The sequence below is a fragment of the Ambystoma mexicanum genome, chromosome 6q (genome assembly GCF_040938575.1).
Source record: "Ambystoma mexicanum isolate Mex_15411 chromosome 6q, UKY_AmexF1_1, whole genome shotgun sequence".
NCBI classification, from domain to species: domain Eukaryota; kingdom Metazoa; phylum Chordata; class Amphibia; order Caudata; family Ambystomatidae; genus Ambystoma; species Ambystoma mexicanum.
The window spans coordinates 675,099,136-675,112,213 of NC_090937.1; the positions used below are offsets into that span (position 1 = coordinate 675,099,136).

Sequence of the window (13,078 nt, forward strand, 5' to 3'; positions counted from 1 at the left end):
TCACCACTCCTCCCAGACCTGATTGGTCAAGATCAATTCGGCTTCATTCCTGGAAGGCGAACCCAAGACAATACAAGATGGATCATTTATCTATTGGAGAAAATAGGCATAACCAAAACCCCAGCAGTATTACTCTCAGTAGACGCCAAAAGGCATTTGACCGAGTAGAATGGTCATTCCTCTTCCGCATACTAAAGCACATGGGGATGGAGGATCCGTTTATAAAAATGGTCCAGGCAAGCTATAACTCTCCTTCCATCAGAATAGCCATAAATGAAGAAGTCACAGATAGAGTAAAGATCCCCAGGGGAACAAAACAGGGATGCCAGCTATGCCCGCTCCTTTACGCTATCTACTTGGAACCCCTCCTAATATGATTCTGAGAATCAACCATGTTGAAAGGGATAGAAATGGCAGGTAGGTCCCATAAGGTAGTAGCATACACAGACAATATGTTAATGGCTCTCACGGATCCAGTACGCTCGCTACCAGAAGCGATACAGGAACTAGAACGTTTCTGAGCAATTTCAGGTCTAAAAATAAATAGACAAAAATCAGATATTAATATTAGCTGGGGACCAAAACTACATTAGATAATGGGTATCTTCCCTACATCTAAAGATAGCAGACAAAGGTATCACATACTTGGGCATAGCCCTTACAGCACAGGTGGGGCACTTTTATGGGGAAAACTATCCGCAACTTCTGGAGAGAATCAAACAAGACCTGGCAAGATGGAACCCCTTATTGATCTCATGGTGGGGTAGAATGATATCAATAAAAATGAATATCTTACCTAAACTACTTTACTATTTCCTGGCCATCCCGACTAAGATCCCCAAGCCCGTTTTAAGGCACTGAATAAGTGTCAATCTCATCATAGATCTGGAAGAAATAAAAAACACGAGTAGCTAGAATGGTACTGACAGCTCTGCTGCAAGAGGGAGGGCTATCCCTGCCGCATTTCTATGAATACTATCAAGCGGCACAACTGTGGGTAATAAAGGAATGGGCTTCGGGAGACTCTCCAAGAATCTGGGCTGGACAGGGGGTGACAGGAGCCCCACTGACGCAGACCCTATGGATAGGGAAACAACATAGACACCCTAACGTACATATTAGCGAAGTGATGAAATTGACATTGGATACATGGGATGAGTTATCCAGCAGGGGCATCCTAATAGAAGACCATGCCCCATTTAAACCCATGTTTGGGAATCTGGAGTTCCCACCGGGAATGGAAAAGGGGCTCTTTAGAAAGTTGGAAACAGCAGGGTGCACGAAAATAGGGTTATGTTCCACAAGCAGAACATCAGATCATTTGAGGATTGTAAATCACTACTGGGTCTGAGACACTCGGACAGATATAAATATGAGCAACTCAGACACTGGCTAGTATCACCAGCCATCACGCAAGCCGCAACGAGAGTCCTCACCCCATTTGAAACATATATAGTGACCAACACAGGCTTGGAGAAACTGCTTGCTACACTATATATATTTTAAACGTGCAGAAAGAAGAGCTCCATTGGAGCTACTTGAAAAAGTGGGAAACGACTCTAGGGGAAGCTATCCCCAGGGCTCCTTGGTAAGGTCTATGGAAGAACATACCGAGGTTGCCACGGTCTATACAATTGTTAGAAATGTGGGTAGAAATGATGGTCCAATCACACTATTCACCAGAGAGACTGACGGGAATGTACCTGCAGGCGTCGAATCTGTGCTGGAGAGGCTGCACAATGGTGGGAAACTAGAGGCATATCTGGTGGGACTGCCAAGGAATACAGAGCTTCTGGGATGGGGTAAAAAAACAGATACAGGGGATGTTATCGGACATGGGCCATGTGGGATGGGGGACCCAAAGTCAAAGACATTTACGAAAATACAGAAAAGGTGCTTTATGGGCCTATTGATAGCAGCATGGCTTGCGATAGCCCAGAAGTGGAAACAAAGGTCCTCAACCGACAATATTTTACTAGCTGCTGAAGGTCTGGGCACTGGTAACGATGGAATGGATGACACATAAGCTACAGGGTAATCAAGAGACTTTCCAGAAGGAATGGGGAGCAGTGCTTGCGTATTTACAATCTGACACAATGGTGCCCACACAAAATAAGAGTTTTGGACTTATTCATGTCATGAACACTATCCTGGGATGAGAAGGGGGAATGCAGCTTTTCCGGCGGGGGGGCTCGGTGGGAGGGAGGGGTAAGGGGTGTTGGGGAAAGTCGTTGACTTTGAAATACAATCAAAAATATGTTTAAAAAAAGTGATTGTTTTCCACCTGTTGTGAGTGCATCTGGGAAGGAGGCCTCATTGAGGGATGTGTTCACAATGCTGAGGAGCACTGGGCCAGTGAGCTGTTTGATGAGGGAGACTGGGATGACATCATTCATGTAAGTGGTGGGTTTTAGAAAAACAGGTGCATATGAGAGCTCCTGTGGTTGTGGGGGACATTAATTTGGTCAAAGGGAGGGGAGTGCGCGAGAGGATGGAAATCAGATATTTGTCCAATTTGGAGGTGTCCATGAGCATTCTGGTTGTGTTCATTTTGTTTTTCAAGAAGATATTGATGCTGTCACATTTTACTTGGGAAGCTGGCACCTCAGTGTTGGGTGTGGGCTTGATGCCGTGCTTAACTACCTCAAATAAGGCTTCGCTCCTGGTAGAAGCTGCTTTGTTGGTGGAGTTGTAATAAGCAATTTTAGGTATGGAGATCATGTGTCAGCATTGGATGCACATAGATTTGAGGGATGTGAGATATTCCAAGCTGCAGTTTATGTACCATCACTTCACCAAGCATTTTTTGGAGGAGAGCTTGGGTGTGTACCATAGCATGTGTGGTTTGGCTTTGCCATGGCAAGTTTTTAAGGGCACGTGGGCATCACTTACTCCTTAGAGGAATGATTGAATGATTCTAGAAGGGCTTCAGCATCCCCTGTGATTGGGAAAGTCATGAAGTTTCCCTAGGGTGTCTGGTGATAAGTTATTGAAAGAGCGGCATTCAATAACTAGGCATTCAGCCTGACCTTTGTGTGGCAATGATGTGTGTGATGTAGAGGGATTGTGGCAGGTTTGTCCAGTCAAGAGGGAGTGGGTCCTTGCAGAAAATTAGCACGGGGGTAAAGCGGAGGCCAAGCATGGGATGTGGACATTCACATATGTGGGGTAAGAGTACCATTTGTTTGAGGTCCACAGATGTTTTGCTGGTTTAGATTCAGGGACATTAAAGGCTTTTATAATAATGATATTTTATGGAGCAGAGAAGGCTCGAAAAAATGAAATCACCACTCCTCTGAGATGGTCCATAGATGAGGTGGAAGGTAACCAAATCACTGTGTGTTAGCAAGAGGCATATGAAAGAGCTGGTTATGGGCATAGGGCTTATCATACAGGGTCTTTTGATTTTGGGGATGACATCCGCCAAACCTCTGGGTTTCTCCATGCGTTCAGTTTCTTGGAAACAGTAACCATGAGGTAGGAAGATGTATAGGATGTGGGAAGAGGTGGGTGTGAACCAGGCATATGTGCTACACAAGGCATCCAGATCACTGTAAGATATGAGGTTGCCAATGTCAGCAGTGTGAGCAGCTGCAGAGAGGGCATTAATCAGCATAAGCGGACGAATGTGCATAGTTGGGAGAGTGTTGTAGCGGTGCATAAGGGGCATTGATGAGGTTTGTTACGGTAGCTATATGGGGCTGCCTTGGCCGCTTGCTTGTGCGAACCCTGGAGAGGATGCAGATGGTTTGTCATGGCAGGAGGCATATGGAAATGTCTACCCGGTGTGTGGGGGGCAGAGTAATTGACTCTTGGTCCTATCAGGCCTGAAAATGTACAAACAGGCATAGACCTTGCCTTCCTCCATCCTTTGCTGATGACACGGGTGATGAGAATGCCTAAGGAGGACTGGTGAAATAGGTGGTGGGTGGGGCAGCTGAGTGTCAGATCATGGCTAGATTACCATCAGACTCCTCACTGCTGTACTGGGCTAATGCCAATTTCTCCAGTTGTCCTTCTTCCAATTAGCCTGAACTTGTCAGATCTTTGAAGACAATTTACCAGCAGTATGAATATTCTCATCCAAACTAGCCATTTGGCAAGATGGGATACTCACACTAAACACAATTCTGTTTTTTTCACATGTCATCACATCACAAATCCCCATAAAAAAAGTACTGGAAAAGCCAATAATTTTGGCTTTTGTGTAGGCATGTGATAGGCATTTGGCAGGCACTACCATAAGGGTTCAGCCTGGTCAAAAGTTGGTAGCAGATTTAAAATTGTGTGATTGTGTCTGGCAAATGCCTAATACCTATACATGAGCCAAAACTGGTGCATGTGTCAATGTTTGTTTTTTAAAAAGAAATCAGCACCAGGAAAATATATAAATCAAGCAGCTGAAGGCACAATTGTTATGACGTTTTTTATTACACCAGTAGTGCACTTACAGCTGCATTTAAACCATTAACTCTCAGATGACTGCTTAGAAATACCACTGACAGGACACGGTTTAATGTTACTGCTTGACCAATCTAGCTCAAAACGATGCTCAAATAGAATTTACTCAAAACGCCTTTGAGCCAGCACACTACTGAAGGATAAGGCATTTATACTAAACTAGTCAATCAATATTCTTTTAATTTACCCGAAACCAGAACAAAGGTAAGAACATGAATGATATCATAATGACCAATGTGAAAGATACAAGCACATCACAACTAGCTTTGCGTGCACACAACTGCAACCCAAACAGTCAAATTAAACCCTTAGCACACTCCAAAACAGACACAACTTTACATCGCTAGAATCAACTTGCAACCCAGTACACTGGCCAGAACACCAGATTCTCCCTAGACACAGGAGTTCACCCGTCTGTAAACAAAGCACCTCCATTGTGCAAATCGCTGTCCACCTAGAAAACACCCACACAGGTGCCAATTGCTCCTGGCTCTACACACCGATAGTTCAGCACAGCACCCTGTCTTTTCCTTCTACTCCCCTAAACACCACCCTCCTATGTTTTCATTTCAGGCTCATATGAGCACCTGGAGAACATGAAAATAGCAGTGGTGCATGGTAAGAATTGCAATAACATAGCATAGCATGTTTTCAGACCTTCCTGCCTCCCCTCTTGTCAGCAAGACACAGTGTGTGCTCTATCTATTAAAGCTAGCCCTGCTGCTGAAATCAAAGCTATGCAATATATTGGGTTGAGGGATTTTAAGATGTTTTGCTTTAGAGGAAAGCTGTTTATAAAGCTAATAACCAAGTTAATATTTTTCTGGCAACATTTTTTTTTGGGGGGGGGAGAAACATAGCAAACGCGGCATTAAGTTGGTTTGATGCCTTAAATACTGAGCTACTCCTTTAAGTGGAAAATGTATCACTGGTAATTGGATCACAAGTAATTTGATATATTTAGCATAATTCGTTTTAGGTGCCTTATATTTTGATTTGTGCCCCTTGCTAATCTTTGTTATTGTCCTTTGCGGCAGGTGTGAGCCTACCTCAAATTTCTAGGCTGGATTTGAGCCTTCCGGCTCTTGGCTCTTTGTGCTCACTTGCAGTTGACTATACCACCTTATTAAAATTCTAACCCAGGTCTGTCTTTTTTTTCCATTGCCTTCTGTGCCACTATTTAGGGCATGCTTTCTCAGTATGTCATGGTCAGTGACTTTCAAGAATTGTTTAGCTTCGACAATCTTGGTGTCTAGGTTCCCCACAGCATTTTTTAAATTTGAGTCAAGACCTCCTGGCTTCAGTGTCTTCCTGGGGTCGGGCTATCTATTTGTGCGAAGTATGGGCCTTTCTATTGCCAGTGTTCATTGCTACAGCTGGTGTAAGTGTAGGGCCTTGCTGATCTTCCGTTATGTATGATGACTCATATTCACGCTATGTAGGTCAGAAGGTGTTGATGTTTTGAATATATTTAAAATATTAGACAGTCAAATGTTTGTCATAAATAAGTTTTAAAAAGTAATGGGAATTGGAGGCCCTCAGACTTCAGTTTGTTTACGGTCGGCTATACGGCCCCTCTCGTCTGGCATCCTCACCTTCATGCCAGCATGCCAAGGACTGCCAAACAACTGAAAACAGCCCACACATCCATATCTGCACACTTTGCCCAGGCTTGAGGCCACCAGCTTTCTAGCTTCCTTTGGGTAGGGTTTCCTTTTCCGAGATGTTCCATAGCCAGTTGGGTTTCTCCTAGCCCTGCTTCTCGTCTCCACGGGACCTTCACTCCACTCCACAGCAGCCACCACAAACATTCCCCACACTCTTATTTCTGTGATGAGGCATATGTTGTTTGAAGTTGGGTTAAAGCAGATGCACCAGCCCATGTTGGGGGCGCTAGAGGGGCAGCTGGCATAGCAGGCCACACCTCTAGCCCTTCCTTCCGCTGGACTCGCCTCCTTTCACTGAGGGGGCAGAAATGTGTGCCCTCCTAGTCTCCGGCCAGACACAGCCTGGCCTAGGGAGACACTTAAATAGCCTGGGCTGAGAGAGAGAGGTCTCTTTTCCAGCCCAGCCACCAGAAGTCCTCAACAACTGTTGCAGTGGCTTTGTTCGATCAATTGACTAAAATGAGAGTGACTGAAATAGCAGTCGGATAGCAGGGCGGGACATTCTCGCAAAAGAGCGGAAACAGAAGTCATAAGGGCTCATGGGTTTTGAATTGCACCATGCAACACAGGATTGGCAGAGTCACCCGGGAAAGGATGTTTTTGGGCCAGGCATACTTGTGGCCTGAGCAGGGCTAGGACCGCCCGTTAGGATGACTCTAAGAAAGCGACCATGTGTTTTCCAATTATATTGAATATGTCAAATCAGAAGAAGCTCTCGGTCTCATCTCATTATTCATGGACAATGTATATGATGTATTACTGGGTAGTGGGGCCATGGTTGGGGTTAGCTCTGCTATGCTTTTGGCGGTTAATCATTACTTGAGGACCTAACTGTAAGGCTAAAACTTTGTCATCTTTAAAAGCAAACAGAAGACAAGTGATAATAAAGGGCCATATTATTAGGCCAACCCACACGTTTTGGTTTGCATGATGCTCTCAAGGCGCGGAAGTCTTCTTTATCCTGAGAGCATATAGAGATGTGTTGGCCACATCCTTTCATGACTGATTGGTAGTTGTGCACTTACAATAAAAAAATTCACAAAAAACAAGAGTGTCACTGTTTGTTGCCAGATTGTGAAGTTGATATCGAAACGCTTAATCCTAAACTGAACACTCGGTTTCCGTTCTTGGTGAATTTCAAATACTTCCTTTCCCGCAGGTTAGGCCACCAATGCCTGTCACAAGAAAAAGAGGCACTAAATGAAAAGTACATTACAGCCAACATTCAACCCGCACGTCCCTTCCCCCCAGGACATTACAGCCAACCTTCACCCCGCACGACCCCCCTCCATCCCCCCACCTACCCCATTCACCTCGCCTATCTTAAAGTGATAGGAAAGTGGTTAGGTGGCCATTGTGTTGCTTTATTTTCTAGTACTGATACCAGGGCTTCGTGTTGGAATAGGAAGCAGGAAGCCATTTTGCTGCACGAGAGTGAGATAAAGCAGGTTCAGGGACAGCCCCCGACATCTGTCCCATTTGCTGACATTGTCTGTGGAATAGTTTCTTTTTTATGGCCTTGGACATATTTTTGCAACTGCGAGGGTCACTCGGATCCGGGCAGTGATAACATTGTCTCCTCTTTAAGATGATGTAAAAGGCCAGGAACGTGTCGATTAAGTCACTGCTGGCGTTTTCCTTGTGTGCTTTAATGTCGCAACTCCTTGCTGGTAACTCTAGGGACGATACGGGGGAATTGAGTACGGCAGCAAATTACCACGTTGACATTTCACTCTAAATTTGCTATAAAAGCGAACCTGGGACGGGGGTTTGTCGCGTCTAGAGTAAGCATCGACGTGTATTGTATATCTATTTTGCCTTAAACCACGTTTCACGTTTTGGATGAACAGTTTGCCTTGCTTTCTGCTTTGGCGTTCTCTCGCAAGCTTGGGGTGCTTTGTTGGGTCTTCTCTAGTTTCCTCTTCCGGGGGAAGGTGGGCTATCGTTATGGTAATTGCTGTTAATTGGCCGCCTTGCACCTGACGCATTGTCTTTGCCCCACAGACGCACTCGGAGTACAGGCCCTTCCAGTGTGAGGACTGCAAGGCTTTGTTCCGCACGCCATTCTCGCTGCAGCGACACCTGCTAATACACAACAGTAAGTGCTCCTTCCGATGGGATGCGGCGAGGGGTTCTGGGAATTGGCCTGTGCACACCCCCGGCTCTCAGGCAAGAACAAGGAAACGTGGTGGGAAATTGCCCTCTGTTTGGGTTGTTGTGAATGATTATAAACGAGTCTCTTTAGAAAACAGTTGAAAGGGGATTTTTCACCCAAAAAAAAAAGACAACTGGAATCCCCCTGTCCGCATCCTCTTCTCACTTACCCAGGCTTCCTTGGTTTCCGGATGCGAACACCTGCGTGTATTTTGACAAGCGATTGCATGGTGCTTTGATAGTTTGTGGTGGTTATAATACACACAAAGCAGACAACTTTAACAATGAGTGCCGTGTTTGTATTCAATATTATTGGGTCGTGAAAGAAAAATAAATGAGCTGAGTTTTCTTTGAAGTCAGAAGGCTGCCGCATTTGCGTGTGTATATTTTGTTGTGCATCCAGAAAGGAACACATTCCTCATTCGGATTATTTTCTCTGTAAGAGTGCCTATTCTGTATGAAACCGTTCACGTCAAAAGTACACCTTTTTTTTAAATATGACACGTTGAAATTAATGCACCGTGTATTGAAATGAATGAGGCATACATTGAGATGAACATAGCATGCATTGAAATTGAAAGAATGGTCTGAACAACACATATTCTGAATTCAATATGACACTAACATGAGAATGACTGTCAGAAACACAAGAGTATTGAACAGCAAAACAGAGGCAATTAAAGAAATGCACGATAAGACAGCCATTAAATAAACACTATCTGCCCAATTACCGAAAAACAAGAAAAAAAACATAGCTCCTGGCCAAGTGCACAATTATGCAAGTGTGTGTGTGGACACGCACACAATTGAGCAACTGTGTGTGCATGTTGCATTCAAAAAGTGAATGCATACAAATTACAGCTAACAAATGTTTGCACAATAAATCATTTAACATTTTAATGTTAAATGATCTAACGTGCAATCATGTGCTTGCTGTAATTTGCAGCCCATTTTAATGTGCGCATCTACAAACGCACATGATGTCACCGCTCACACGATGTGGACCAGGTGCCAAAGATGTCCTCAGTACATCTATGAGCTATGATGACATGAAGAGTTGGGAGAATATTAAGAGCAGAATCAGCTAGACACTGTTTCTGCCAAGGGCACACGCCAATGACATAGCGAGAGGCCGTAGCACAGAGCCAGTCCCCATCTGAACAAGAGTCAATAGCCACAAGGCTGAACACAGGGTTCATCAGTGTCATAATTACGTCAGACCATGGCACAGCCAGTCGGCAACAGGTAAGTGTTCCTCACTGCACATCACTGCATGCTCATCTTGACCAGTAGATGATGAAGTTGGTGTCAAGTAAGCAATGTCCAAACACCAACATGTGTACACCTTGTGGCATGACAAGCCAGATGTTTGTCACTTCAGAGCTGATCAATTTCTCCAGGGTAAGTGCAGGTGTTGGGGGATGTTATTTTGTTGGGTTTTGTACAATTCATCAATGCCATTTTCGTGGTCTAAATGCACACTTTTGGCCTGAAATATGTGAGTAGTGGTAGCAGGGCTTGGTACAGGAGGTTGATGGACAAAGGAGGGTTTAGCAGATTAGAATCGAGAGATGGAGGCAGGATGTGGTGGCAGGAGTGGGAATGGATTAAGGTTGTAGCCCAGTACGATGTAGGTCAAGTCAGTTATAGTAAAGAACATTCGGATCAGAAAATAATGAACTATTATTGGGCCTGATGCAACAGTGCAGCAGGGAATGATGCACACATTGGGCCTCATCACAAGCTGGGCGGTATGCCGGCGGTATATCCACCGTAATACTGCCCAATGCAATTACTATTACCGCAACTGGGTCCAGCAGTATTACCCCAAGATTACAGGTGGCTGTGGCTGTGTAAGTCCCCATTGTTTTTGCTTTCATAGGACTCAATGGGGCATTTGCGGTGCAATTACTGCAGCGGTAATTGCGCCACGGTATTGCACTGAAAATGGGTGGAAAGTAAACAGATTTACCTCCAGCTCAGAGCTGGAGGTGAATCCTCCTGCTTTCCCCCAAACTCTTAACTGGGCAGTGCGGTAATGCCACTACCACCACATTTTTACCGCATCAACCCAACTCGTGATGAGGCCCATTGTTTTGCCACTTATCTATGATTCTCTCACCTGGTGTAGTAGACATTACAGAGCCTGATGCAGAGGATCTATGAAAGCACTTGCAACTGCTGGGAAGCGACAGCAATGCTGACACATGAAGGAATACAACCAGTCACAAGGACACACTGATGTTTCTCAAATAGTCATTGGATAGCTACAAACACAGAGACCAGAAATTCTGAGGATGAAGGTTCGTTCCCTATTCCTCATGGCTCGGTAGAGGGTGGTGAGGCAACACAGCCAAGGAGAGTGCATCCCTACCCAATGGTGTAAAAGGTTATTATAACCTGGGAGGAAAATATGCCCCTCTTCAGGTCAACGTTAAGGCCTGTTTGATGACCTTCAGGTCAACCAATGGGGAATGACTTCAGGGTGTCCATAACAAAATGGTCAAACAATGCACACTTTCCTATGCCTTTCAAAAGGCTGAATATGCCTCATCTGTCACAATATGCTCAGAGCATGATTGGTGATAATTATTCTCCTGCTCTTGCATACTCTCCAGACCTCTCGATAGCCAACCACATGCCAGCTCGAAAGGGGTGGCTAGCAGGGACTTGGCCACCCCTACCTACCTTCATATTGGCTAAAATGCACGCACACACATTCTAAACTCCTCTGACAAATTTCCCATACTTGAACTTCGGTCCACCGAGAGCGTTCAACCTACAGCACTTCAAGACCATACTAATGGGAAAAGTCGCTATACAAATGGCAATTACATTACATAATAGTTTAGCTCTAGGTCTAGAGGTATATGTTGCGACAGTGGCTGCACCAGCATGTAACAAACCACATTAAAAACCACAGGGCCAGCAACATTATCCTCCTTTGACACTGTGGGTCCCCTGCCCCTCATCAGCTTTTACACAATGTGCCACAATGAGTGCCAGTATGCCAAAGGGGATGGTGGAACTGTGGCACAGCAAAGGAATGTATGAAAAGAATGGCATTTCTCATTTACTCTGTGCAATTAAGTGGTACAATGTTTGTTACATTATTTTGACCTTAGCAATATGGTTTATTTTTCGATTACAAAGTTGAGTTATTTGATGGTATTCACATGATGTGCTGGTTTCTCCATCTAATGTAAATCAACAGTTGTATTTCAGAAGCCCACGTTCACCCCAGGATATCTTGGTGCTATAGACAAATACTGGTCATTGTTACACATTTCAATCTCATTTGTTTAATAGGCTTTGGAAGAATGAAGGGCTGAGTGGACCTGCTTTAGAGTAAACTCAACGACAGCAGCTGACACATTTGCCCACAAAGCCACATCCCAGGTTTACATTTTCATAAAGGTGGACATCATAATCTTTGCTGACTCTGACTTATGAAATGTATTCTATGTTACACATTTAAAGGATTCCCTATAACTGAATCCAAATTGGCATTTTAGGGTATGCCAGCAGCACACGAGGCATCAGGCATTTTCAGGATTCACTCCAATGTGCAGTGTGTGTTGTACACATTGGCCCTCATTATAGGTTTGCCATTCCGGAGAAAAAAGTGATGTTATTGTTTACCGCCACTTTTCTGGACTGATAAACTACACGTTTTTCCGGAGGGGGTTACATGACTTACCTCCAGCCAAGAGCTTTACATTCTTTAAATCTCAAATGGAGCTGCAGTCACAGTGGTGAGTCCTGGGAGAAAGTAGCCATCCAAACAGCTGACTGAAATATCCTGCCCATTCCAGGCAAGATGCACAAGAGCAATCTTTGGTGTATATATTAGGATTGTTGAAAAGAGCCCATCCAGCAAAGACAAGAACAATGCACTCAACAATGGGAAAACCTATCCAATGTGCAAACTCATTGGTATCTTTCAACAACCAATAATCAATCTTCTATTCATTGTATGATTTTCCATGTCAGAGTGAAGGCAATGAGCAAAACAAACAGATGCCAACAATTACTTACATTTCTTACGGACAGTTTCATAAAAAGTTGGTCTGAAAATAACTTGCCAAACCAAAATGGGAAAATAAGAAAAATGCTTGGAGATCAAATCAAGACTGGGAAACATTTATCATGAGCCATCTAACTCCATGATCGGGAATCCCATGGATAGAATTTGGTGAAGAGTATGAGATCGGTCTATCAGAGCAATTGGCGAAAGGGTCAAACCAAATGAACCCTTCAAATATCTGCATGAAGGACCTAGCAATGGCATCAAATAAAACAAACATCTTGTAGACACATTGGGAAATGAAATAGAAAGTCCAAATGAATGAAAGAGTTGCTTAGAAAGAAAGAAAGGGGCTATATGTTACTTCAAATGGGAATATAATAAATCCTACAGCTTGGCAGAAATTACGGACTGGCAAACAACCACACAGTATTACAGCAGCCCACTAAAAATATCCTTCCCATAGGGAGGACTATTATTCAGATAATAGGGCAAAAAGTGGCTACACAAAGAGCACAAAATCCCCAAATATGAGTCCTGTTACTGTCGATCCCTTCAGAACACCTACATGTAGTAACTTCAACTAGAGGCAGATTCAATTGTACAAAGATACCACCGTTGACAAAGTCCCTTGCAAAGTCCTAAGGGTGCGTGTGTGGGCAACCCATGGGGCCACCCACTATGTGATGAGGGGCCCTGATATGGGATGCAGAGAATCCCCTGACAGGATTAATAGATCTGCAACATCATTCTGTTCCTGTGCTTCTGC

At 44.2% G+C, this 13,078-nt stretch overlaps 1 protein-coding gene across 2 annotated transcripts in view; it reads left to right on the plus strand.

Annotated features, from left to right (window-relative positions):
• PRDM5 (PR/SET domain 5) overlaps positions 1-13,078 on the plus strand; it is a 1,215,944-nt gene that overhangs the window by 728,460 nt on the left and 474,406 nt on the right. For both annotated transcript variants that reach the window (XM_069631172.1, XM_069631173.1), the window contains one exon: positions 8,133-8,226. In XM_069631172.1, coding sequence (XP_069487273.1) covers positions 8,133-8,226 — 94 coding nt within the window. The remainder of the gene's footprint in view (positions 1-8,132; positions 8,227-13,078) is intronic.